The sequence below is a fragment of the Phaethon aethereus genome, assembly GCF_964289735.1.
Source record: "Phaethon aethereus genome assembly, chromosome: 4".
Lineage (NCBI taxonomy): Eukaryota > Metazoa > Chordata > Aves > Phaethontiformes > Phaethontidae > Phaethon > Phaethon aethereus.
This window is the reverse complement of record NC_138578.1, coordinates 30,190,124-30,217,052: the sequence shown is the minus strand read 5'-3', so window position 1 is coordinate 30,217,052 and position 26,929 is coordinate 30,190,124. Positions and strand designations below refer to the sequence as shown.

The following is a 26,929-nucleotide window of genomic DNA, read 5'->3' as shown; positions in this document are numbered from 1 at the left end:
TCTGATCCCGTAATACTCCTTCATCTTTTCACCTTCCAGTGAAGTCGACAGGCTAGGGTGAACGAGGGAACTGTACTGAATCCAAACCTCACAGAATACAGAATTAACACTACTGCCCTTCACCTGACTGCATCCATTCCCCCCTTCTCCTTTTAGATATGTCATCATCTCTTTAACGTTTAACACATTTTCCGTTGTTGTCTTGCAGCATCAGCAGCAGTCATTACAGAATGACTGGAATCACAGAATTAGATTGAATTTCCCAGTCAATGAATCTATCCCTCTGCTTCGCAAAAACCAAAAGTTTTCCCAAATGATCGCTTTTATCAATTTGCCAAAGGAAGTTAAGCTCCTTGTACTGCATCGCAGGAAAGTGCCGTTCCAGAACCTCACTGTCACTTGCTATGTTTGGATAAAGACAATGCTGCACTATCAGAGATCTTAATGGCACCTCCCTTTTAACAAGCCCAGCTGGCTATTTGCTTAAGCTGCTCTTCTGGCAACTACTTCTTAATCCCAAGCAATCCTAAAAAGCTGCACGGTGCTGGAAAAACAAGGTTTGCAGCTTACACTCTGTTCTGTAGGCAGACAGTCGCAGTCCCCAGGCAGCCGTTTTGCTGTCACGGTTTCCTCAAAAATTAACTGAGCAGCAGTATGAAAGACTTCTACCTTGCAGTCCCTTCCACATCCTTGTGAGTTTCTCAAATTCTTCCCTCCAACAACGCCCTGCTGCGTCTTACATGTAGCAACGGACTCCTGAGGAAGTAGATCCACAATTTCATGCCACCCTTGTTGGTGTTATTTAAAAAGAATTGATAAAAGTGCTTTTACTAACAAAATACACATCTTAACACATGCCCCAGGGCTCCTGACACTTTGTCTCCCCATATGTGACACCTCACAATCAGCCTGTGTGCCTCATGCTACCTCTGTGCCTTCATGACAACAGCCTCTTGTCTACATAGGCCTTACAGCAAAGCAGATGGTAACAGGCTGGTTTGGGCTGCAGGATCAGAAGCCAGAAGCTGCAAGGGCCCTTTCTCAGAGCTTCTGCTCTGATATCATCTGTTGAAAAAGAACAGGGCAAATATGTAGCACTGCATAGTTCTACAGAACTTCATAGCTAGTTCTTACTAGCTCAGTAAGAAATCCCACTTTTGGAACTGTGATTAGGCACAGCCAAAATACGGAGACCTCTCAGGAACAACATGGATATGCAGCGTCCCCACTGTGGCCACTTGCATGACAGCGAAGCGCATTTATTGTCTTAAAGACTGTACCCGTTTGTTCGTTTGCACAGGGTTAAACAACGCTCCCGTTTGTGTTGTGAGAAGCAGCTTTTCAGGAGAACAACCACCTGCTGGCAAAACAAAAGCCATCCCCGAGCAAGAACAAGAACGTGTGCTGACTGGCAACGCCACGGGCAACACATCTGCCAACCGCTACCTTCCAAGGCTCGAGGCTTTCATGCGACGGGAGCGAGGAACTTCACGGCCCATGACACGTGAGTAGGGGCAGCAAACTCCTGTGTTATCCAGCAGCAGAAGAGGAACCCAAGCTGTTTAAGCCAGGGCGCTGCGTCATCAGTGCTCAGGTCCACGTAAAGGGAACCCAGGGCAATGATCATACATTTAAAAGGCAACTATTTCTTCCCCGATATGTTAGTCACCACATCGCAAAAGGTTTCTCCTTGCTATTTACACTTGCATCTTTACAGCTTTTAGAGATTATACGCTCACTAGACACCCAAGAGCTCCACATTTGGCAGCAATTATTGCCTCTGTGAGCAATATTCTGCAGCGGTAGTTACGCAGCACCATAAGCAGACATCTATGAAATACGCTTTCCAGGGTTTTCCCCAGCTTTGTTAGGCATCCCAGCTAACAACTGCATTAATGTGCTAGGTGAGGTAGTAAAAGCAAACAAAAAAGGAAGGAAATACACCCCCTCACAGATATCTAAAGGATGCCTTGTGCATTTTTGTAATTGAAAATGGCTCCCCTGGACAGAACACAACGCGACTCCTATGGCCTTTATATTTCAACTTGAGAAAACGCTCTGCCTCTTCATTTCCAGGAGGACGTACAGAGGTTCCTGGAAGGGCTCAGAATATCCCTACTCCACATGAGACTCCTGGATTCGATATTCTGCACATGCAAATCCCCAAGTCTAGTTCCGGGTTTTCCCTAGGTATCCACCTCGCCTATGAGTCAAACCTTTCTTGCTTTCTGCGAGACTGAGGCATTTGAAAAGAGGACTTCACGTTGAGCCCTTGGACTCCTGGAGAGCAGTCCAAGGTACACAGATAACTGATGTGAAGAGACAGAGAAGAGTAAGTTTCTAGAGTAACTTAAGATCCTCCATGACATCTAAACTGGTGGAGACAGGCACAATTTCAACCTCAATTAACATTTGGGAAATGTTTTTCATAAGGCAACAAAATACATGTCCAAACAAGCTATTCCTTTTAAAACTGAAAAATCATCTTAGTATTTTCATAGCACTACAGTGGAAGAAATATGCTTCCATGGCAGCACACAGCTCCGGGGCGTCACAAAGAACAGCAGCAGTTCTAGAATCTTCCTGCATCACCAGCCCTGCGCCTGCCACAGCTGCTGGGCAGAGCAGACGAGCCAGGCTGCTGCTCACTCAGCTGAAGACCCCGACCCAAGGAAAGACGTGAAGCCCTGCTACAGGGTGAACGCTACCTGCTGGAGCTGGGAAAAAGGTGCCACCAACCTGCTATCCTGCTGAGAAGGAGGTCCTCTGCAGCGCTGCTTCTCAGGTAGTCAGACCTCGCTGTCCATTACAGCACCACTTACACGCTTTCCACGTATTGGCTGAGAACTGGGGAAAAAGCAGTAAACAGCATGTCACATTTTTCTCGAGAGCCCGTTAACATAGTGAGGCATAAGACTACTCTACATTAAACTGCTATACGCACCCTTCGTGAGGAAATGGGAAGCCTTTGAGTATTGTTTAGTACTGCATTTTGGGTATGATTGCATTCACAGCATTAAGATGACTGTGCTGGCTGGTAACGTGGTTCTGTCAAATGTCCAATCGTTCATGCTATCGCTGCATTTAATTTTAGAATACTTTATGTTAAGTACGACAGTTGAAAAATCACGAGGCTTTGGAAAAGCTAGTCTCCCAGTTAACGTTATCTTTTTGGAATCAAAGTTCTAAAAGTTGGCTGAGAAATACAAATGCAATCACGATCTTGCACAAAGTAGCCATTTTCTTTTAATTTCTTCAACCAACTCACTACAATCAATACCAGAAGACAGGTATTTTTACTTTTTACATCAGGAGAGACGGGTATTTTAAATTTTTATTATACACTGGTAGGCAGGTGAAACTAGACACCCCATATGAAGAATTTCCTAAAAATAAAAATTAAAAAAAACCCTGTTACTATCTCCTTATACTATCTTATTCTTTCAATCTCATATCAACTTTTCTTCTGATCTGTTTTGGAATTTGATTGTGTTTAGAATAGATGAAGGCTAGGCTACACTCATTGTTTTTACAGCCTTTAAAGCAGCCTTGGGACAGGCAGATGTCTGACGACAACAATGCCAACACAATGTTTTGATCAACAGGCATTTAACATGGATATTAGGCCAAATGGAAGGCATGGTCTCTACTGTAATCACAGCAACACAGCAGGCAAAAGGAAGATGGTGCCTGACATTTGTAGTGAACGTACCAGGTTAGTGAGTGTAAAATGAGAACTCACTCACTCCTGCCCCATATTGCTTATAATTCACATCTGTACAAACAAAACAAAGCAAGAATTTGCTTTCCTGCAGTAGGGAATCAGAAATCAATTAATCTTTCATCTTGCTGTGCACACCAGTTGAACATCACTAAATGTGGTGAAAAAAACAAACTTAAAGTTTTTTAACTTTAAGTTAAAAAGTTCAGGGTCATCCTGTAGGTACACTATACGAGTCAGACTCAAAACGCTTCTTGAAAATACACAAAGAATCAAGTTCATTGGCTGCTTTGAATTCTCAATGCCGATTAGTCCGTCCTTCCATAGCTTTTATGCAAGCTCATCATTTCTATCCACTAAAATAAACATATTTCCTTTACAGTTTTGTTCTTAAAGTAACAAACAGTAACACAAACCCACAAAATAACTTCTTAAAAAAGAAAAAAAAAAAGAGAAGAAAACCTGAAAGAGCTTGACATCTCCTTTGCTATCATCACCTGACCCTGCACTTCACAACTAAGAAAGCAGTCCACTCCCCCTGCTTCAGTACACTCTGGTACTACAACAAGGTGCCTCCGATATGCACGGCGAGGAGCGGCTGAGTTCCAGAGCAGAAACCACAAAGAAATAAAAGTAGCCAGAAAGTGCCCACAAGCAGCGTTAGCTGCCCGAAGTAGCTACTTAGGAGTGGAGCAGTAGGTAGCTTGCTTCCACCCTCCTATGCTTACAGCTTCGCAATTGTATATGGAAGACATAAAAACAACAGGTAAAGAGATTGCAAGAAAGAGAGTTGATTGTTGTTTCTGCTACCTTTCTGTCACAAAATGTCACGTGTCAATTTGTGTTCTTTCCTTCAATTCCAGCGTTTGGCGTCAGGCAATTGGGGGAAGAGCCAACCTGCTCTGCAGGAAGACACTGCGCAAGAGAACAAGAAAGGTTACACAATGAATACCCATTTCAAGGCAGCGTTTGAACCTCGGTTCAACCACAACATGGGGAAGTACAACCAGCGTTACCCTCAGTCTAGCTGCTCAGGGAGAACGTACTACTTCTCCAGGAACATTCCCCATCCCAGGATGGTCTGTCATATACCAGGTAAGAATTGCTGAGAAACCACACAGTTAGCTCAGTAAGAAATCCCACTTTTGGACCTGTGATTAGGCACAGCCAAAATACGGAGACCTCTCAGGAACAACATGGATATGCAGCGTCCCCACTGTGGCCACTTGCATGACAGCGAAGCGCATTTATTGTCTTAAAGACTGTATCCGTTTGTTCGTTTGCACAGGGTTAAACAACGCTCCCGTTTGTGTTGTGAGAAGCAGCTTTTCAGGAGAACAACCACCTGCTGGCAAAACAAAAGCCATCCCCGAGCAAGAACAAGAACATGTGCTGACTGGCAACGCCACGGGCAACACATCTGCCAACCGCTACCTTCCAAGGCTCGAGGCTTTCATGCGACGGGAGCGAGGAACTTCACGGCCCATGACACGTGAGTAGGGGCAGCAAACTCCTGTGTTATCCAGCAGCAGAAGAGGAACCCAAGCTGTTTAAGCCAGGGCGCTGCGTCATCAGTGCTCAGGTCCACGTAAAGGGAACCCAGGGCAACGATCATACATTTAAAAGGCAACTATTTCTTCCCTCCTATGTGCGTTAGTCACCACATCACAAAAGGTTTCTCCTTGCTATTTACACTTGCATCTTTATAACTTTTAGAGATTATACACTCACTAGACACCTAATAGCTCCATATTTGGCAGCAGTTCTTGCCTCTGTGAGCAATATTCTGCAGCGGTAGTTACGCAGCACCATAAGCAGACATCTATGAAATACGCTTTCCAGGGTTTTCCCCAGCTTTGTTAGGCATTCCAGCTAACAACTGCATTAATGTACTAGGTGAGGTAGTAAAAGCAAACAAAAAAGGAAGGAAGTACACCCCCTCACAGATATCTAAAGGATGCCTTGTGCATTTTTGTAATTGAAAATGGCTCCCCTGGACAGAACACAACGCGACTCCTACGGCCTTTATATTTCAACTTGAGAAAACGCTCTGCCTCTTCATTTCCAGGAGGAAGTACAGAGGTTCCTGGAAGGATTCAGAATATCCCTACTCCACATGAAAAGGTAAGGGAAACAAACACAAGTTCTTTATTTCAGCACTCTCCTCCTCACTTCTGAGCACTGTAACCTGAATTGACAGTCTCAGGCTGCTAAGGACGACAGCACAGAACAGAAGGAGCGAGGGGAGAAGCCCATGTGTAGAATACAAGAGCTTGGAAGGGAGATGGTGTCAAGCAGGGTGATATCTAAGCTAGAACGGTATCACTTTCAGCTCTCTAATGTCACTGTGCTTTGTTAGCAAGAAAAGTGGTCAAACCAATGAATATGGGAATAAAACCCACTTTGTTTCAAACTGCTGGGGAACAAATGGTCACACTATACAACAAACAAGCACAGAGAAAAGCCTCCTCCCTTCCCAACACAGAGGATTCTTTAGATTAATTACTGCCAATGGTTTTACTTTTGCTGATACCGTTTTGTAGAAGTAGCACCTGGGGTTTAGAGCCAACTTTGCAACTGTGTTCATACATTCCAGTAAAGGATTCTTTAGCCTCAAGCTGCCAGCTACCAATTTCCGAGTCACCTCTCCTGTGACTGTACAAAAGCTGAGTGCTAAGTGATTCTTCCCTTGCAAACATGGGACCACGAGGAGGACTGCACACTCTTCAGAAAAAGGGAACACAAGTGTTGCTTGCGCTGGTGCTGGGCAGCAGAGGGCACTGCGAAGGCCTTTTGCAGGAAAGATGCTGGAAATAACAACTCCCTTTTCTTCTAAGTTTTCTAGTTCAACTGTGGGGGCGTTTTCTGCCTAAAGGTTGCACTCTCGTTCTTGACTGGGCATAGTAAAGACCATGCGTTGTTTTCACTCTTCATTTACACGTGCAGAACACTTCTGCAAACTCTGTGTACTGTGCTTTCGCTGCAAAATAACTACAGCATGGGCAGATACTGCCATAGAGTCACCGACTCGTAGAATGATTCAGGTTGCAAAAGACCTTTCAGATCATCGAGTCCAACCCTTAACCTAGCACTGCCAAGTCCACCACTAAACCGCATCCCTACATGCCACATCTAGACGTCTTTTAAATACCTCCAGGGAGAGTGACTCGACCTCTTCCCTGGGCAGCCTCTTCCAATGCCTGACAACCCTTTGCGTGAAGAAATTTGTCCCGATATCCAATCTAAACCTCCCCTGGCGCAACTTGAGGCTGTTTCCTCTTTGCCCCATTGCTCGGTCCTCGCGAGAAGAGACTTGACACCCACCTCGCTACAACCTCCTTTCAGGTCGTTGTAGAGAGGAGTGATAAGGTCCCCCCGAGCCTCCTTTTCTCCAGGCTAAACCACCCCAGTTCCCTCAGCCGCTCCTCACAGGACCTGTGCTCTAGACCCTTCACCGGCTTCATTGCCCTTCCCTGGACGCACTCCAGCACCTCAAGGTCTTTCTTGTAGTCAGGGGCCCAAAACTCAACACGGTATTTGAGGTGCGGCCTCACCAGTGCCGAGTACAGGCCGATGGTCACATCCCTCATCCTGCTGGCCAACGTTACACATTACGCCACAGGTATCTGCTCTTGTTCTTGGTGACCGTGTACTGGAAGCTCTAACAGTCAACCTATATGTGGCCACATTCCACCAGATAACAGCTTTAGATGTGTTTCCTGCTGCACGCCCTTGCTGGGGATTAGCGGTAGCTACATACTTCACATTGCCTTTAACTGCCCCTTAAATGGAGTCAAGTCAATTCGTTACACATTGTTTTCTCTTTTGGAAAAGCTTTTGAAAAAACGATTCCAAGTCTCTGCACAACCTGCAACTAGGCAGGGAACCCACAGTGCGTCGCTCGCCCAGCCTTCCTCTCCGTTCCTCAACTTGCGTCACGGTCCTCATGTCCAGGAGAATGTGAATTCTGACCTGAGCTCCCTGGATCAGGAAATAAAGGTAAGACATGAGTGCTGTAGGATGTGGCTTCCTATGATGTTACCTGTTTTTATTTTTCTTGAGGATGGTGTGGGGCATCTTTTGACATACTCTTTTCCCCACTATGGATTCTGTTGATTTTGTATTTAGCATTTACTCCAAGCTGCTTTCACCTAACTCGGACTTGCGATTGGCAATCGCTGGGGAAGCAATGCAGGTGGCGCAGGGGCTGAAACCTGTTCTCTAAAAAACAGCCTGCAGCTACTGCATGTCACACGCGAAGGGCTTTATATGCAGTAAACACTGCTTAGGATTCCCTTCCTGGGTGGCTGAAGTGCTGTGTACACAGCACTTGCTCAACATCCCCTTTTGCAGACTGGTGGCCTTAGCTCACACCGTGGCAAAACAGACGGGACAGCTTAGGCCACGCGAATCACACAGCTCTACAACTGCATGCTCACACAGCTAGAGCTAAACTAAAACACACACAAAAACTGCGTGGCAAACCAGCTTCTCTTCCTTCATGGTAACGCTTCTGTACATCTTCCAGGTGCTGGATAATCTTGGCAAAGTGTTACAGACAGATTCGCTTACCGAGATCCAAAAATGGTTCACAAGGGCAAGTCACAGAGGTAACAAACATACGCATCCACATCCCTTCTTGAAAAGCACGCTCTCTCGCATATCCACATAAAATCCTAAAATTCTCATAGACCTGAACTGAGTGGGACTGCTGAGGCGGAAGGAATAGGATCCAGGGAAGTGCGTGCCTGGCCCCGTTGTGGCTGTGCTGAGCAGTGAGGTGACAGTACGCAGAAATCAGTCACTCAGGCCTCAGCGCACTCGGGTTTGGTGCACGGTGCAAAATCGTGCTCTCCCAGTGGAGCTCTGAGCTGCTGTGGGCCGGGGAAAGGCAGAAAGCAAATGAAATGTGGCTAAGGGAACTCCTAAATTCACCCCTAAACACCCAGATCAGCAAGTGGGAACTTCAGTCAAATTTCTGCTACCTTCAATTGCAGAGAAAGAATTTGTGTCCAGTGTGATTTACTCAGAACTGACTGGCAAAGGTGTGCTGAACTGCGAGGAAGGGGCGGCAGACAACATGAATAACCAGAGCCTGCTAAAGCCTCACCCTCCCCCTCGGAGAGGTCCAGGAGGGGACATGAATTGGTCCAGGTAAAACCTGCAGTGAAGTTGCTGGGATTAGGCATAAACTAAACCTCCTAACCAGAAACCCTTGTTTTCTCCTCCCGTGAAAAACGCGACTTTGCAATTAAAGTTTATCATGCACACTTTGAACCAAAAATGGTCCGAACTACAAACAACTCTTTGATACAAATTTAGTTATTACAGGAACAGCACAAAGCTTTAGAAACCGCTCTGGGAAAAAATAAAAACTGTATATTGCAGTGCACGGTTTTTACTAGTTATAAAGGTAGATGTTCTTTCTTTCTTATTCAGGCCTTCAACTAAAGAATCAGAAGCAAGGCAAAACATGAAACAGGGTAAGTAACGGAAATGATAAACGTTAAGACACCATGTGTGTAGGATGCTACTCACCGAACAGCACAGGGATTGTGAATGTTCAGAAGCTCTCACTTTTGTTTTTGCAGCAGGACCCAAATTCTGTGACAGTATGAGCAATGAAACCCAAAACCCGAATTTAAGGCCTCTAAGAGCTAGATACCCAAGAACCCCTAATTCTCAGACCCATTCAACCCATTTCTCTGGATACAACATGCATGTAAATCTTCTAACTGGTGCCATTCAGAAAGACAGCAGGGCGAGGGACATGTGTACAACTGCATCTGCCTCTTGCTAGAAAGAACATAGCAGCAAGAGGTGCTGAGTTCATGTCTTCCCTGTAATCTCCTCCTGTAAGTTACACACAACCTGGGGGAGAGTAATCTTCAGTAAGACCAAGAATGAAGAAGAAGAAACTGCCAAAGCAAAAACCTCTCCTGTTCCAAGTGGTGTCCAGGGAGGCTTCTTTGCTAAAGAGTGCATGTGCTGCTGTACTCTCGGCTGCACATGGAACAAAACCCAAGCAGTCTAACAAAATCCTAAGCCTAGCCTGATAAGATGCAGCTTGCTTTTTCAAAATCTTTTCCAGAAAGGGAAAAGGAACGTCTTTTATTCCCAAGGCTGAGAAACAGAGGTCCAGCACGAGCAGACACACTGTTCCCAGGGAAGAACTGCGGCCAAGAAAGCACCACGGAAACACCACACCGTCCTGCCTTCCCACTCCAGCAGAAGTCTCATCTGCAGCAAGCCACCCCCAGACAACAGATACCTCCCTTCCAGGGGAGGCCTCCTCTTAAGAGCCACTGAAGTTGCCTTCACATAGAGAAATACGTAATCTTAGCACCTGCATTATAAAGATAGCTGTTCAGACTCCCTGTTAAAATAAATCTGTGTTCATTCTATTTAGTCCTCAAGTGATTCAATCAAACCATGCTGCACAGGTACATGACATGTGAGCTAAATGAACAAAAGGAGAGAGGCAACACTTTCTGGCATCACAGTTGTTTTTCTTCACGACTCAGCCAGGCCTGCACAAAGAGCTCTTGTGGGCAGACTTGACTCTACAGTCACAGACATACTGGGGTAAGAAGCGGGGCACACACACATCATCTGCAGAGGTGCATGTCATGCACTGGGGAAAAAAAAAGACCCTGGATTTTCAAAATCTGGCCAGCAGAGTGACTGCAGGTGTCTGCCTCACAGCAAGCTGTAACTTGCGTCCATCGCTCTCTGGTTATTAGCAGAGAGCCATCACAAATTTCAGTATCCAATGGGATGGGGGGACACCATTAGAAGCACCATGCGAACCTCAAGCCGTTGGAATAGAGGCCGACGAGAACAGAAATGTATCGAGACCTTTTTCAGGCCTTGAGACTGAACTGGGAAAGCAGAAGAACTGGGGTTTATCTCTTTTAAAAACAGCCCCCTGTCAATTTATTCTGCCAAAACCAAAGGAAGGTGAGAAATCGACCCTACTTGCCTGTATTTTCCACAGCAAGAGTATTCAGTGCAGACGTGCTCACTCAAAACTGCTGGCTGTTTGAGGGGGAAGGAGGGAAATTCTGCTAGCACAGCCTTAAGGAGCGAGGCGCTTAGCTCAGAGCAGAGCTCAGTGTACTCTTCTCAAGAGCCCCTGCCTTCCCTGCAAATCAGAGCTACTGTAGGAGCCACTACCACCTCCATGCTGGTTTCCCGCTGCCCAAGGGGAGTATGCTAAGACCTGGGGGACAATCTCAGCATTGCTTTCTCTTGGTGCAAGAGTACGAGCCTGCAGGCCACGGTGAATGGGAGCAGAGCTTCCAGCAGGAGAGGAGCTGGCAGTGCTTGGAACTTCCCCACTGTCTCCAGTGTAAAACCCTACAAAGTCAGCTGGAACCCAAACTGGAAGCTGAGTGAACTGGAAACCAAACAGCAGGGTTGAGTGACCACACAATGACTGAGCTGTGGTAGTGACTTACTGAATGGGCCAGATACTTGACCACGTGCTTTTGGGCCATCCTCAGATTGCCTTCATTCCATACAAATCTCTGTCCTGAGTGTTTCTGATCAGCTGCCTCTCAGCCTCATGCTGCAGTAGCTCAGCCTGAAAAACGTGATCACATCTCAAAGGCTCACTACTGAACAGCATCCAAATGAAAGCAACCACGTTAACACAGTCTTTCAACAGCATGCTTCCATTTCCTCCATGAAGCTGACACGTTACTGAGCAAACGCCTTACAGCCAGAAGGGTGATAGTTTGCAAGGACAGTTACAATCAATAGCATCTTCTCAGACACTTCCCTTTCCAAAGCATCTGTTACTGTACTTGATAGATGACTGAAAACAAAGCTCCCTCAGGGGCACCTCACCCATCCTCGTAGTAAAGGAAGAACAAGGTCATGTTCAGTGTGTGAATCCCAAGATCAGAACCAAAGTCGTTTACGCTGGGAAGAGTCTCAGGTACGTAGTAAGCTGCCGATCCAGCCTGAACTTTGCCATTCCCCAATACACATGCTGCCCGGTCAAGTTCTTACCCTAGGCTTAAGTGGTGCATGTGTCCTCCAACACCTTCCTTGAGCCCACCTGCCTGCTTTATCAGAGGCCTGGATTCTCTGGCAGGAGAAGCTGAAGCAGATTCTTACAATCACGTCAGGGTGCAGCAGGGATGGAGAAACTCTTAGGACTACTCCAGTGAGGCAGCTGCATTTCTGTGTCCTCTAATAAAATGACATGCCCCATCTTCTGAACTATCACTTGTCCCTACCCTCTGTCTGCTGTTACTGGAAGGTTTGGGTAGTACACCAATTTAAATGGTCATACATCCACGTCAGATATTTCTAAATGCTTCCTGAAATGTTCAGGTCGCAAACCAATATTCCCCTGTCACTGCAGATCTGGCGCATTCACCAGATACGCAAAATCTTTGCACTGGGCAGGGAACACAGAAATAACTACGAGTTACACAATTTATCACGATAACTTAATATAGGCGAGCCTTCAGAAAAAAACAGAGAGCTGAGCTCAGGTAGCTGTGCCACCATTTAAAACGATTTCATTAAGCAGCTCAGAAAAAGAATAAAATGCAGTAGAATAACACGGACTATTATCAACCCTATAACTTACTCACTGTAGGTCAATATAATGGCAACTTAGTTCTATCTGACAACGGAAGGAAGCCAGGGGAAACAAACTTAACAGTGTCCTCCAAAGAAAAGAAATCACATCAGACGCCTGGACTGAGCAATTTAATCGGGGTGAACTGTCTTCCCCAACCCTCCCCCCAATAGTTTTACACTGAACGACAGAAAAAAAAAAAAAAAAAGAAAAAACAGATATTCCCATCATCAAGATGGGATGCAGGCTGCCTAGAGGTCCCTCACTACAACTGAACAAATTTGAAAGCCACCCTCACACTCCCAGGATGTCTCACAAATCCCACGATACGGATTTCTGGTCACTTGACTGTTTCCAAACGGCTGCCCATTGCTGCAGAGGTAGCAGGTACTGCTTAGGAAGTCCATGCCCTTCTCCACAGAGGCAGCCAGGGACACCCGGGGGTTAAAAGAAAAAGGACACAGAAGGTGAAATACACCAGAGCATGTATTCCAGCATCAGAGTGAAACACAGCACAAGACCAAGACCACTTGGGATGCTTTTCCCAGGGATGTCAGCAAATGGCCATCCTACCAGCCTCCACTTTCACACTGCAAAAAGACGCTCAAGAGACAGGAGGACTGAGGACTGCCTTCCTGGTCTGCCGTGACGAGCTGTGGCACCATGGCAGGGACTGGAAGTATCACAAATCGCACGAGCCCTCCTTCCTTGCACAAGCTACTCTCTCAGACTCGCCCACAAACAGGTTCCAGTGCCTCGCGCTTGATCTGATGCCGGGGAGATTTTCATGTGCTCCAAACAATTCAGCCGCTGTCATCAATAACTTTACAGTGAACTCATTGCAAGAACAGCCCTTCAGGGCTTCTGGAACCGTCACTTCTCCCTGAGGACTTCCGCACAGCTCCAGCCTGCTGCCTGAAAGCGGATCACCATTTTACTCCAGTATGATCGTGCCTAGTGCTGGACATTCCACCAATGAACAGCCAAGCAGGTAAAGCATTTAGAGAAGAGTGAGGAGTCTCACTCGTACGAGTCCAGGTCCGCCAAGAACAGCCTTTTCTACACGGCTGCAGAACTGTAGGCTATTGAAAGGCTGAGGACGACAGCAGTAGTTAGAGGGCTGTGCCCGTCGAAAGCCCAGTCTCCTCTTACTTACTGCTCCATCTCACCAGTTACCACATCTCGAGGACAGCAACCTGTAGAGACAGCTTAGGACAACAGGCATGAACTTCAGCCTCGTGTGACCCGATTCGGTTAGCACAAACAGAGAAAAGGTAAACAGCAGCAATGCCAGCTACTGGCTAAGGCACCCGTGAGGACAGGAGGACCTGGTGATTGAGACAAGCAACACATGAAAACAGGCAACAGCTAGTTACCAAGCTGCTGTGATGTTGCGGAGCTAGCACTAGGAGCCTTGCAAGAGCAACATACCCGACCATCTTTTTCTTCTATTTCTCCATAGACAGGTAAGCTTCAGGATTGCAACAGCTTGATTTAAAAACAAAAACATTCATGCACATGGGGGGGTGTGTTTATCTAATTTCACTGGGTAAAGATGCACAACAGGCTGTGTCTTAAGCCGCAAAACAATTCCAAAAGGTGCTTTTGGACCCTTGCAGAACTTCTCCGAAGTCCCCAGTGCAACCTGCTCTCGCACTCTCAAGCCTGAGTAAATGAGGCATGTGTATGAAATGGTCTTAAGAAAACCTCAGAGAGACTGAAGAGTCTCTCTAGAGAGAGGAGGTTTAATAGGTGCTATGTGCATTAACACGCAGAACCTCAGCGGCAAAGACGTTAACTCCTTGTTATTTCACTGCATTTCTATCAGAGAACCGGTGTAATACGTGGCGGGTATACTTACGCTGCACTTTTTGTTACTGAAAGGAAAACAGCAATGCTTGTATGAAAAAGCTGATCTAGCTGCTGGAACAAAAGCAATCGCATTTTTGTAAAGCCTAACAAGAAAACCCATATTACTTGAGCAACAAGCCCCAATCCACACTTTTAACAGAAGAACCTTTTCTATGGTTCTTTAAAAAGTAGAGAGAGAAGCGCAGTGAGTGGATCAAATCACAACCAGTTGGTTGCCAACTGGGTGCTTCGGGATTCTCCTCCTGGTTGCAAAGGAAGACGATTTTTGTGCCTGCCATTTCCACATCAGCATGACCCATCTGTTCTACCTTCATCTTGAGGACCACAGGGACCTGTCGGGATCCCACTTCTAGTCTCTGCTTGAATGCAGTAACAGCAGAGGGAGGAATAAAAACGCATACAAGCCAAGTCATACTTGGATCAGCCCTCCGATTCCAGCTCAGCAGAGAGGAACAGTTACGATGACGTGTCCTTGCGTTCTTCAGCCAACCCGTGTGAAAGCTGCACTTGCTCAGAAGCTGCAGCTACCTGACTAGTCCCTACAGAAGAAAGTGATGGCGCAGGCTCACAGGGGTGAAGTGAAGCCACACTTCCAAGGTGTCCATTTCAGTACTCTACAAAAGCACTTAAGTGAGTTAGAAATAAGTTGAATCAGAACATCCAGCCAAGATGGAGACTATGACTTTTTTTTTCTAAGGAAAAATATTTGACAGATAATACAATACATACAGGATCATGTGATAAAACAGGTACACTGAAACTGAATAAGTGACTTGTAAGAAAGAGTTCATGTCTCCTGGTAGTGTTCTGAGGCTGTGTGAAAAATCTGCCTAAGAGGATGAAGGAGTAATCAAAAGTGACTGTGTCACCTCAACTCACCATGCACCACCTGCCAAGCAAGGCACACAATCTGCTCTTGTGCAGACATCCATCCCACCCAAGCTGAAGCATAAAGCATTGGCTTAATCCCACACTTGTATTTCATCTATTGACCCCAGCTAACTAAACACAGTACAGAAATCAGCGTGGCTCAGCTGAGAAAGGCAGTTCAGTTGCTTGTGATTGTCTGTTGAGATGCTCAGGAAAATTAGAATTTTTGTTTGAGCGTTCATGCACGCTTTGCAACAGCACTAGCAGTAGCAGGTTTTGAGGTCACAGGAACGCTTGTCTTGCACTGCTATTAAGAAACCGTAGAGCAGAAATGGAGAAAAATGCATCCATTAAAATAGTAACTACAAATGCTCTTGGGTAATGCATCCAATGTGGTACGTATAAAAAATAAAATTGAAAAGATAACAAAATTAAATAGCTTCCTTGGGAAACAAAATAAATTCTGCACTTGCCACTAATTTATTTTTTTTAAAAAGCTATTAATATGGAAGTTTCAGGGTAAAAACTACATTTATCTTTACCCTTAATGTCCAGAAACAGCTCTGGGCCAACTATGGAACTACCGAGCATTGAGACAATTCAGCATCACAAGGGCAGCAGATGGTCTTTGCAGTGTAACTACTTCACATCCCAGCTTTACCCCATGAACTGTGTGCCTCGTCTTTCCCATTTTCTCATTCTGAAGCCTAGTTGCTGTCCGAGTCATTGTGTTCATCTTCTTTTCCAGATAGAGCATGTTCGGACAAACCCTTGGCTTCTCCCAAAGGAACAGCCCCTTTCCGCTGTGGCAAGACACTGAAAAAGGCCTCCTTCCAGTCTCTCTTCTCCAGGTATGCAAGGATGATTTCAAACACTGCAACATCAAGAAAGACCATCAGCTCTTTTACAGGCAGATAAGTGAACTGCTGACAGGAACACACCCCCAAATCCATCTTTACAGAGGTTTACATGCATTTAGTTGGGGCATCTTCAGAGTAAGGCTGAAGAAGTACAGGCAAAAGCAGACAAGGCAATTCTGCCACTGCTGTGGTCTAAAGCCAAGCACGCTTGGAGTCTCCAGTTGGAAGGCAAACTCGCTCTTCTCAGTTACCACATCAGTGCTTTTCTGCAGTGCCTCCAGTTGGAATTGATTCCTCCCGGGGCGGAGACAAATGTCCCCCCAGTACTTCAGGTCTCACCAGTGCCTTCTCTACAGGCACCAGTGCTTTCCCATGTTTGACAGGAATACTGCTGTGGATGCACTTTAACAATGCCTCGGTTCCCGCCCTGACGTATGGACAACGCAAAGCCTTCCTAAAACCTGCTATAGTTAGCGCTGTCTTTAATTTCCATCTGAGCTTATGGCAAAAATCCTTATTAGTCTCCAGTTCTGTGACCCTTTCTGGCTGTTTCGATTATGCTAACCATACAGTCACCCTTCTTCTCCTGTTTCGGTCCCAAAACGTCCCCTCATTGACAATAGCTCCAAATGGCATTCTATGCAAAATTCACAGGCAAATCCCTATTTAGAAAAATCCCAGCCTATCCATAAACCCTCTCAACACAGACTGTGGCTCAGCAGCAGCAGGAAAGGCAGGAGGAGGCCCCATGGCTGGTAAGACAGACTTGGGTGACAAATCTGGGACAGAGGGCTGGCTCCTCAAGCCTGGGGCTACCGGAATGGTGCTAACACCACCGGAGAATACTGCCTGCAAAGAATGCACCCAGCACAAGCGTTCTCGATGCAAAGCGACAGCTTATGAGAAAGGGTCAAAGGAGCTGTGGAGGGAAAAAAACCTTACAGAGAGCTAGGCAGGCGTTCGGAAAGCGAGGAGCAGCACGGACCTCATACTCACTGAGAGTCAAGTTACAGAAAAGCGTCTCATTTACTAGAGGCTTCCTGGATCCAGGCTGACTGCACAGCCAGCTGCTCTCTGTGACACCAATATTGAAGAGTTGGCCAGTTTACTAAGCAGGTTATTCACCTGAACCATACTCTGAAGGTATGAGCTCTCAAAGGACTATAGTAATATCATTGTAAGTTACAGTGGAAAGCATCTGTGGCAAAAATGCTGGCTTAAGAGACAAGAAGAGTGTAAGGAGCACGTTTCTTCTCCTTTGCTTTGGAACTTCCTTTGTCTGCATAGCAAAAACAGAACTGATGGAAAGAGAGTGGCTTCCACAGGAGAACAGAGGCGTCTATGATGGACTGCAATAGCAACAAAAATACTATGCAAGGACAGAAGAAGGGAGTGGAAACAGTCAGTAGACACCACTGCAGACTGGAAGGGAGCAATAGAGGCCTCTAACATACATTACAAAGGATTAGCATTGGGACACAAACCTCAACAGACGGAAAAAAAAACTCTCTCAGCTACACTTGCAGTGATGTTTTGCACACAGTGTTTTACATGGACCTCAGATCTTTCAAGTTTTAAAATTCCAGATCGAGTATAACAAAAAACAGCATCACCATATGGCTTGTCAGTTTTCTAGCATCACATACTTCACACACATGTGCGTTCCTCATGCCACTGTAACATGGCAACGCAGGTACTGATCTGCCTGTGGACGTATATGGAGACTCGATCCCAAGGGAGAAAGGTTGTAAGTAACTCAGTAAAAAGCAACAAGAGAATTCTGCCGTTAACGATGCCATCCATCTCCCACCACCAGACCCCCATTTAACTAACGCGCTTCAAAGGCTGGCAAGGCAGTTCAGGAAGAGTTTCTTCTTCTACAGGACTTTCCAAATCCACACCTCTCACAAGTAGTTCCATGGGGACCAGGCAGGTCCCACAGTCTCATCTGGTGAGCCCCACACTGTGCTCTGCTAGCTTCAACTTCTGCACCAAGGGTGGGAACCCAGAGGCCAGAATAACCACATCAAAACAGAAAGGGTGGGCAATTACACAGTTACACAAAGCAGTGAGGTGGATGCACTCAAGGCAAAAGACAAAAACCTCAGTGCAAATCTCCTTCTCCCCTACACAGAATTTGTAAGATGAGATTTGAGAGGCATCTTGATTCTGTCCACCTTACTCATTCCAAGTAGCACCTGACTTTAAAGCTGTCTTTTTGGACTTAGTTTGTAAGTTATTAGGGTTACAATATACACCAGAGCCTTAATTACAACTTTTAAAGCTACCTCTACTTTTGGTGGTGGTTGATTCATGTTTATTTCCCTGCACAGAAACCTTAAGCAAAATACTGCTACAATATAATCTTTACCTTTAAAAGGGTCTGTGTGTTAAAAGCCTTTCAGCTGCCATGTGAGAATGTTCTAGAAGGGCAAGAGAAGATGAGCTTATGCAAAATGAAATCTCACGAACTAAACTGCAGTGAAATCAGGTGCCTGCAAGTCTGGCACATGAAACATGCTCAAGACTGTAAAGCAGATAAATTAAAGCCTCAACGTAAGTGAACCAGTTTATACCCAGTGCTCAAACATGTAGAAGACAGCCTCCAGAAATGTTGACACTAGAGGTCGATATCAGATTATTGCAGGAAAAACTCCAGTAGAAAGCTACAGCTATCATAACTTTTGATGAATAACACCTAAAGTCCTATTCTTGTCCATATAAAGCAACATTTAAAGATTGAGTTTTAGAAACATGTAAAATCTTACATATACATGAGGTTTGATAAGTTTTAATTCCAGTGATATACTATATTCTTCTCCATGTTTGAATAATCTTTATTATCATACAAATGCATACCTCATCAATCAATGGCATGTTAAGAAAATAATGTTGTCATCGAGCAACATGTTACATAATAAAAAATACCTTGAAATAAAGCAAGGTAAGATCAAATAAAAGAATGTGAAGAAGGGCAAAATAAAGACTTGGACACCACATAAAAAATTTCCGTAAAAGTCTGAGTAGGCTCCTGTTGCATCTGTTTTTGTTTACTGTCACTGAAAGATAATCTAATAATAAAACTAAAAGTTTAAAAGAAGTGTGATTCAAGATTTGGCTAAGCAATTGTGTACTTCTGTCAGAACCAGGAAACCAGGTAAAAATACAGTTATAAACGCTCAGCAGATAGAGTACTGCTGATACCAAATGAGACCAGTCTACCGGTACCTAAGTAGTTACTGTTGAACAAAGCTGTCCAAAGAAGGGGAAACAGCACATACATTTATCCTCCCCTGGGATACAATACATGGGACAGTTTTCAACATTTTACTCAGTTATACATTAAGCCTGGAAACAAGACCAGGATGGTAAGAATTCCAAAATTACTCATTGGACAAGGCAACAGAACAGGAGATGCACTTCTAAGTGGCTAAGACACCATCTTTTACATTTAACCACTTCTAAATATTTTAAGGTCAGGGCAATGACTGTATCCCAAGGGCAACCAGATTCAAGAAACAGCAACATAATAAAAGAAGACTTAAGATATCTGCACTACAGTGCAAATTTTGAGGGTTCAAACTGTGAATATCTCAAGTATATTCTACAATAATGTCATTATTTGTGATTTAAAACTTACCATGATTGACGGCTAACACTTTCCGACTGTTCATCTTTACAAAGTTTCCAAGTGGGAGCTGTGCATGACCAATTCCCTGTTCTACAGCTTTTTTGTAAGTAATTCCCTGTGGGAAAGACACCAAAACAATGGGACTGAGAATAACCATTTCAGATCAGCCTACACAGATTACTACAAGTATCATATTCTGGGAAGAGTCTTGTCAGTGCTGCCACAATCTTGCTTTAGAATGTATTTACAAAAAAGAAACTCACCCTGGTTAGACAATACCTGCTTCAAGGGCTACCTTAGGAAAACTTACTACTTTGAATATATGTCACACTGTGATGTAAGGCCAAAAGGATCATAAATAAAACTTGTCCATGCAGCTGCAGCTCTAGAATGTGACAGCCAGAGCCCATTTTAAAGGCAAACAAGTTACTCAGACTGCAGTAACTGGGTGTTTTTAGAGAGGAAGACTAAAGGATAAAGAAACTTTGTTTGCTTTTTTAAGCCTGGCAACTCCTGTGCCCAAGATGTGAAAGAAACCCAAACAAAACAGCTTTAAAATTGTGTAAATACTTTATACAATAATGACTACATAAAGGATCTGCTTTAGCTCCTCCTAGTCTTTTAACTGTGGACTAACTGCTGAAGCATAATTTGGTAAGGCTTAAGATCATTCCCTTTTTTTAGCATCACACTGAAATATTAAACATGTCACCAGAAATTACATAGGAGAGTCTTTGAAGAAAAGCAGTAACAGTGCTTTAATTTCTCAGCTGCATTCTCTACGACATTACAGGTGCACACAGCACGATCCCATGTACAGGTATGAAACCAGACCCCTGAGGCATGTGTGTTACTTAGCCAAGTTGTCCTGACAAGCAAACTTATTAAAAAAGGACATCCAAGATTAAAGTGCTGATCTTCATCTATATTTGGGCATGTGCACATGCAAGTGCACATGCACACACATACACACAAGTGCATGAACAGAAACCAAACCCTTCTGCCTGAAAATATGGCTCTCAGTAAGATGAGCAGTGTTATTAATTCCATTCCTATGCTTAAAATGAAAAGATAAAATCCTAAGAAGCTCAGCATGTCTGTGCTCTGGAAGACAAACCGCTGCTACCACCACAAGTGTTTTTTTCCCCATTTCCTCAAAATTTTTTTGAGGTAAGTCTTTTTTGAAGATGTTTTCTTGTTATTTATTTTTGTTAGTTTACACACAAGCAGCATTAATGTCAAATAAGGTGCCAAAACATAAATGCAAGAGCTGCAAAGAAACAGACCACCAGTTTACCTTGTGGTGATTGTGATCCACCAGTCCTCCAATCACGTAGGCTTTCTTCTCATCAAGCTCACCAAGAACAGCCGGGGAATCTGAGGTAAGATACACTAGGTCTTCTTTCTTTATTAGCTCACTATAGTGCTCTGTTCTAATTTGGATATCCTCAAAAAAACGTAGTTAAAAGAAGTTACATTCAACTGATGAATTGCTGGGCAAGCTTTACAGAGCCAAGATGGTACCAGAGAAAATAAATCCAATAGCATGCAGTCATTCCACATCCTTCGTGCATGTTTAAGTATGTAGCACAGTGCAGATTGACTTCTGCATAAATAATCCATAGTCCCTACAGCATTGACTTGTAAAAATCATCAGGAAATTTTCTGAAACCTCAAAAGAACTTTACATCCTGAAGTTCTTGTGATTCCCTTCAAATGTTACCATATTTGTCCTAGGGATGCAAATAATTTTCAAGTCCACCTTTCTAAAAAAAGTGAAACCAGAAGTAAATGCTTAGTTAACATTACTCATTTGATAAAAGAGGTTTATGCTATGCTTTTGCAAAGCAGCTATTGCACAAGACATGCTGAAAGTAGAACTGTTTTTATTTCCACAAAGTGCTCTTCATTTGAAGTTGCTGCAATACTAGTTTAACAGGGAGTCGCAAGGAAAACCAACATGAGTTTGACCATAAGACAAGCTACTTCTCTAAAGAACACTTCAGTGTCGAGAGGCAACATAATGGAAGTGAAGGTGCACACAAGAGAAACACATCATGACTTCAAAGTCTTATTTTTCACCAAGAAAAAGAGAGCACTGTCAAGACAGATGACTGTCAGAACTGCCTAAACCAAGTAGTCTTGCTTAGTCTATCATAGAATGGAATCTGTTCAATAAAAACAGGTGAAAGCAGATATGTGCAGAGTTTTTCAAGCAAAAATTAAATCTAGATTCAAGACAAGCAGTCCTTGGCTCATTTAAGTTAAATTAATTAAAAGCACAAAGAGCCACACTATTTCTCATACGCTGTTGCTCTGATGTCTTAGAAAAACCCATGTGGAAAAAGCACAGGTCATTCACAACTAACAACCTAGTTAGCAACTATAATCAAGACTTCTTTTTCTCTTTTTACAGAAATAGTCAATTATTCACCTTCCAGTTCACCCATCCTTTGTCATTTTCATTCATGTTGTTCTTCAACTGTCCCCCATGGCTGGTCAAGTAAAACTTTGAAAAGAACAAACAAGACGTACAAAATACTGAAACATTAATGTGCCAATATGTTTCCTCTCTGTATAAGACTTTTTCTATCTTTAACTATTAGCTAAAACTCTTAATTAATTTTTACCTTAAAGTGGTAATAAGACCATATTCATATAGTTAATGACATATTTGAAAGACAAATATGCATGTAGAGTAAAATTTTTTTTTTCAATCTATCACAGATAAAACCAACTATCGACAATATTTTAGTGGCATGCACATATATATATACAGGGACTTTTGTAAGACATGGGTTGAAAATCAATCTATTACAATAGAAGTAATTTTTCTTATTAAAAAGAGACAGCTTAAATATTTTTTTTTCTACTATAGTTCTCACCACTTGGAACGCAGCTGCCTTTCTCATATGCTTTGTACACAGCAATACAGTCAGTGCTCAGTTTGTTGAAACATACCTGCACAGGATGAAATGCTTTGCGGTTTTCTGCATAACATCTCTGAATTTGCTTGTGAAGCTTCTTAACATCCTGCATACAACACAATTTGTTTTTACATAGTCCTTCAGAGAGACCACCACAAAATGCTTTACCATGAGCCACTCAGAAGCTAAAGAGAGAAAAAGGAAGCTTTCAACTGGCAAAAGTGACTACTTAGCGAGTGTGGACATCAGACCTTGAGAGAAAAAACAGCCATTGTTTGAGCTATTGCCTCAAAAACAGCATAATCCCTTTTACGCTGACAAGGAAACACACACATCTTCCACAAAACTGTATTTAGACACCTCTATGCATGTGCTTGATTTGCATTATTCTAGGAAACAAACAAACAAAAACCACTGCGATTTCATAATATGTAATAACATACTCAAAATTAACCTGAGGAATCAAGCAGATTTATCACTGTGACAATACTCAGTCTTTCACCCATGGGAAAACCCTGATAATATACAGTTTATATTCAGAAAATTAAATATGCATAATTAACCTGAAGAAGCCCAGAACAATGCAGATAATTTAGTGGCTGGCTCCAGCATTTTGACCTGATAATTTGAACAACAGTTAATTAGTACTACTTAAAATGCAGCAGACTTAATTTTTAGCCAACTGTGTTTTTCAGAAGGTACATTACATAACTTTACTCTTAGTGCCCCAAAAGCAGTGTTTTGTAAATATAACAGATTCCCATTTTAAAAAGAAACATTATATTGCTTTGATTCATGTAGTGCTTTGAGAATGTCCTGTTATCTCCAAAGGATTTCAAGTAAACTAGACTTTATCACTACAATATTGCAGTGCAAGTTTTTACAGACACTAGAGAAAGCGGCTAATGAAACCCATTGCTAAAGGCCACAACCATCTTCACTTACAACACTTCACCCTTCTTAAACACCTGCAGAAGTGCCAGTTTTTATATTAGGCCTTACAGGGGCTCTGCCTGACCAAGGAAATGAAACTTGTTTTACAAAGGAGGAAGCTCAACAGGAAACACTCAGCCAGCATCTACGAAAGTATCAAGGGGGTCCCCTGGTCTCTTCTGGGGCACTTCTGAGGGGTCATCAGGGAAACCAAATTCCAAAATGCCAACTGGAACCTCCTCAAAATTTTGCGGTGAGCAGGATTAGCCTCCCATTACTGCTACACATGCTCTGCATTACACTCAACAAGTAGGCGCACGAGCTCTGCAAAAGCTTGAATTCAAGCAGTCTGGCAGGGCAATGAAGTCCTGGGGCTCAGGATAACAGGGAGCGGAAAGGTCTGCCTCAGAAACCAAAGGCCGCACTCTTACAGAGGCTGCAGATTAACATACTTTCCTCACAGAGTTAAAGCTGTTTTGATCTTAAACACTACACCAAGCATCTTGACCACTGGTTGGGTATCATGCTGATCTTTCTCACGTTTACCTATCCTGCGATCATCTCACCCATTCTTTCACCCTTTCTAAAATTTTAGACACTGGCTGAGTAGTGTCCTCCTACTCCAACTGCCTCTCATGTGACTGAGAGAAAAAGCTCAGTAGTCTCATAATGCTCAAAATTCTCATTTCCACAGATACTAAGATGGTTGGGAGCCTTAGGCCCACTTTGAAAGAGAAAGTAACTCGATGGGGCATTCGTAGCCCCCTCTAGCAAAACCACTGAGGCAGAACTGCATCTAACTTCATGGTGAACACGTGGCACAAACTGTTTACGTATTCCTGTTCTTGGAATCAAACCACCTTACTGCATCTCCCTGAAGGCAAACAAAATCTTTGGCAAACTTACATTAAGGTACGTTCCAAACCCTAAAAAAATTCAGCAACTGACGTAAGCATGTCTGGGAGTCATCACAGTCTGAAACATGCTATCTGTCCTCTGCAAGACGCTCTCCAGTTTTTGTTCTCCGAGACTGCATCAACACCGTCACTGAAGAACCTTTCAACATTTGTATGTGATAGGCAAGTTTCTTTTACCTTTAGCACCATCAGGTCATCAAAGCTGCAGTCCACAATGAGGCGAAGTGTACTAGGAACTACTTCCCTTCGCATCCGCTTTCTGTCATTCCCTTCGTGACTGGAGTCCAATTTTGATTGACGTTCTAGTTTTCTCTTCTGGCGTTTTTCTTTTCGTTTCTGCCTAAAAAACCAACCAAACAAATAAATCTTCAAGAAGCACTGCCAAATCTGCTGAGGGACGTTATGCACATAAATGCACACTTCTATGATCAAGGTGGTTGTCCTGTGACTGCAGTAGTTTAAACTCATCCTGTTGCTTGCATTTGTCCTAGGCTGACACCAGCATGAAACACATACCACATCTTTGTGAAGTTCTGTATATACCTAAAAAGACAGACATCTGACCTAAATTCAGTTAAGTCAATAGTGGGAGTCTCATGGATTTAAGGGGGCTCTGAGCCAGGTCTTGTAACAAAAACAACCAAAAAGACTGCCAAAATTGCAGCATGAAAATTAGAATGTGGAAAGCAATTTACCCCATTTCACTGGACATTTTTTCAAAAGGGTTCTGAAGCAATTGTTTCTTCCCCCTGTTCCCCGGATGGGAGTTGGTAGATCAAATTTCGGAGACAGCAACTTTAATGGCCACTGTCTCGGGAAGAAACACTTTGCACTCAGCAGGGCAAGGATAAACCACCATCAGCCCATTTGCAGACACACTTTATCTCAACAACAGAATAATACAGAAGCTCATCTTCCAAAACTATTTTAACAGATTATAAGTTGACATAACTTAAAGCACAGCATTTCATGTGTCAAAAGACAATTTTTTTATCCAGTCTTTGTAAGAGTCATCAAGCCTGACAGCACCGTGGAAAGTGGGCACAGCCCATTCAGAAAGGAACAAGGCCACACGTTATTTCTCACTTCTAACAAACCAAAATCATGCAAGTTTGAATCTCTCCTGATACCCTCTTCATGTCGAAGAGCACTTCTAGTGTGAAGAAAGAATGCTTACCTTTATAGCTTCTTCATATGCAGGTGGGAGTAGCCTATGACTACTGCTTTAAACCTGGCATGGGAGAAAACTGGCTCAACTGTCTTGATTTGCTAAAGCAATCTACATGCAAATTCTGCTGATTAGCACTAAATACTACACACGATCCTAGGAAAGCTATTCTGCAAACCATACCTCCGTACATCTTTCTGTTCTTCCCACTGTTTCTGCTTCAATAGCTTCTTCCTTTGCCTCTTGGACATGGGCGCAAGGCATTCTTCCTCATCTGAGCCTGCCTCCCGTCTCTCTACTGGATTGTCACTTGACTTCACCTTTCCTTCCACATCAGGAACTTCAAGGGACATGGTATTTTCCGCTGGCACCTCTGGACTTTCTGCTGGCGTTTCTGACGACATTAGCTTTTGGCTGGGTTTACTGACTTGTTTCTCAATGCATGATAAATATTTCATTAACAGCAAGCTTTTCCCTCACTAGTTCTGTATGAAACAAAATGACAGCATGAGTGTTATTAACAGGAAGCTCAATTAGAACAAGTATCACTCTATACCTGCCATAAACCTGAATAAAGAAAAATAAAGAAGAGATGGCCTTTTTTTTGTTTAAAGCCAGGTTAGTGCCTCTGCAAACATATAAAATACTGGAGAGATTATAACCTGTATTCATATCATGTCTAAAACTCTGCCTGCTACATCTGCAGCTATTCAACAGTTTCCAGTTAACAACTTTGTAAAAACAGAACTGCATACAAGCAGGGAATCATACAGGATTATACATAAAAGTAAAAACATTACCAGTACTACTATGTGTACACAAAACTATTTTCAAACACACAAACAAAAAAAAATTAAAGAGGTATCTTGCAATAAAACTATGGCAGCATGTTAGAGAAATATAATTTTAAAAATACTAAAGTCATGGGGGGGGGGGGCAAGTGTTAACAAGCTGTATCCCTTCAAAATTGATCTTTATTTCTTCTGAGAACCAAAGACACTGGCCAAGCACTGCTGCTGGCCACTGTCAGCGGACAAAACACAGCAAGTAAGGGGATGAACAGACTAAACTGTTATTCACCAGAACCTTCTGCGTTCGAACCAGTTACAATTATACCCTCTCCTTTTCGATGGCAAGTATTATTTTTTTCGTATTACTAGCTGCCCTAAGCTCAACAGCTACATAATTTGCCAAAGAGAACTAGTTCACCACAGAACGCTGCATCTACAGACCCAACATGCAGAAAAAACCCAAGCCCCTGGCTTCTTCAGTAACAGAAGAGCCAGAAAAACATACAAAGCACCGGAAAACCTGAAGCGTTTCGGCTAATGCACCCCGATTTTCCTATCCGGGGGTGTTAAGGCATAAGGCTCAGGCAAGCGGAGATGTTCGTGGGTGCCCAGCGGCACGGCCCCGCGTGGCACAGGTGCGTCT

At 43.6% G+C, this 26,929-nt stretch overlaps 2 protein-coding genes across 2 annotated transcripts; one reads left to right on the top strand and one right to left on the bottom strand.

The window, feature by feature from the left end:
* Positions 1–4,511: 4,511 nt before the first annotated feature.
* On the top strand, positions 4,512–8,879 carry LOC309404412 (uncharacterized protein C4orf17 homolog; the record flags this gene model as incomplete). The annotated part of the gene is made up of 7 exons (XM_081998883.1): positions 4,512–4,816; positions 5,010–5,213; positions 5,790–5,845; positions 5,922–6,040; positions 7,381–7,787; positions 8,182–8,331; positions 8,719–8,879. Exons 1-7 carry the CDS (start codon positions 4,546–4,548, stop codon positions 8,877–8,879), a joined length of 1,368 nt encoding a protein of 455 aa, XP_081855009.1. The 5' UTR covers positions 4,512–4,545.
* A 6,887-nt stretch (positions 8,880–15,766) lies between these two features.
* Positions 15,767–25,953, bottom strand: TRMT10A (tRNA methyltransferase 10A; the record flags this gene model as incomplete). The annotated part of the gene is made up of 7 exons (XM_081999677.1): positions 15,767–15,933; positions 19,560–19,665; positions 20,848–20,997; positions 21,985–22,059; positions 22,512–22,583; positions 24,505–24,667; positions 25,679–25,953. 7 exons carry the CDS (start codon positions 25,951–25,953, stop codon positions 15,767–15,769), a joined length of 1,008 nt encoding a protein of 335 aa, XP_081855803.1.
* Positions 25,954–26,929: the final 976 nt, after the last annotated feature.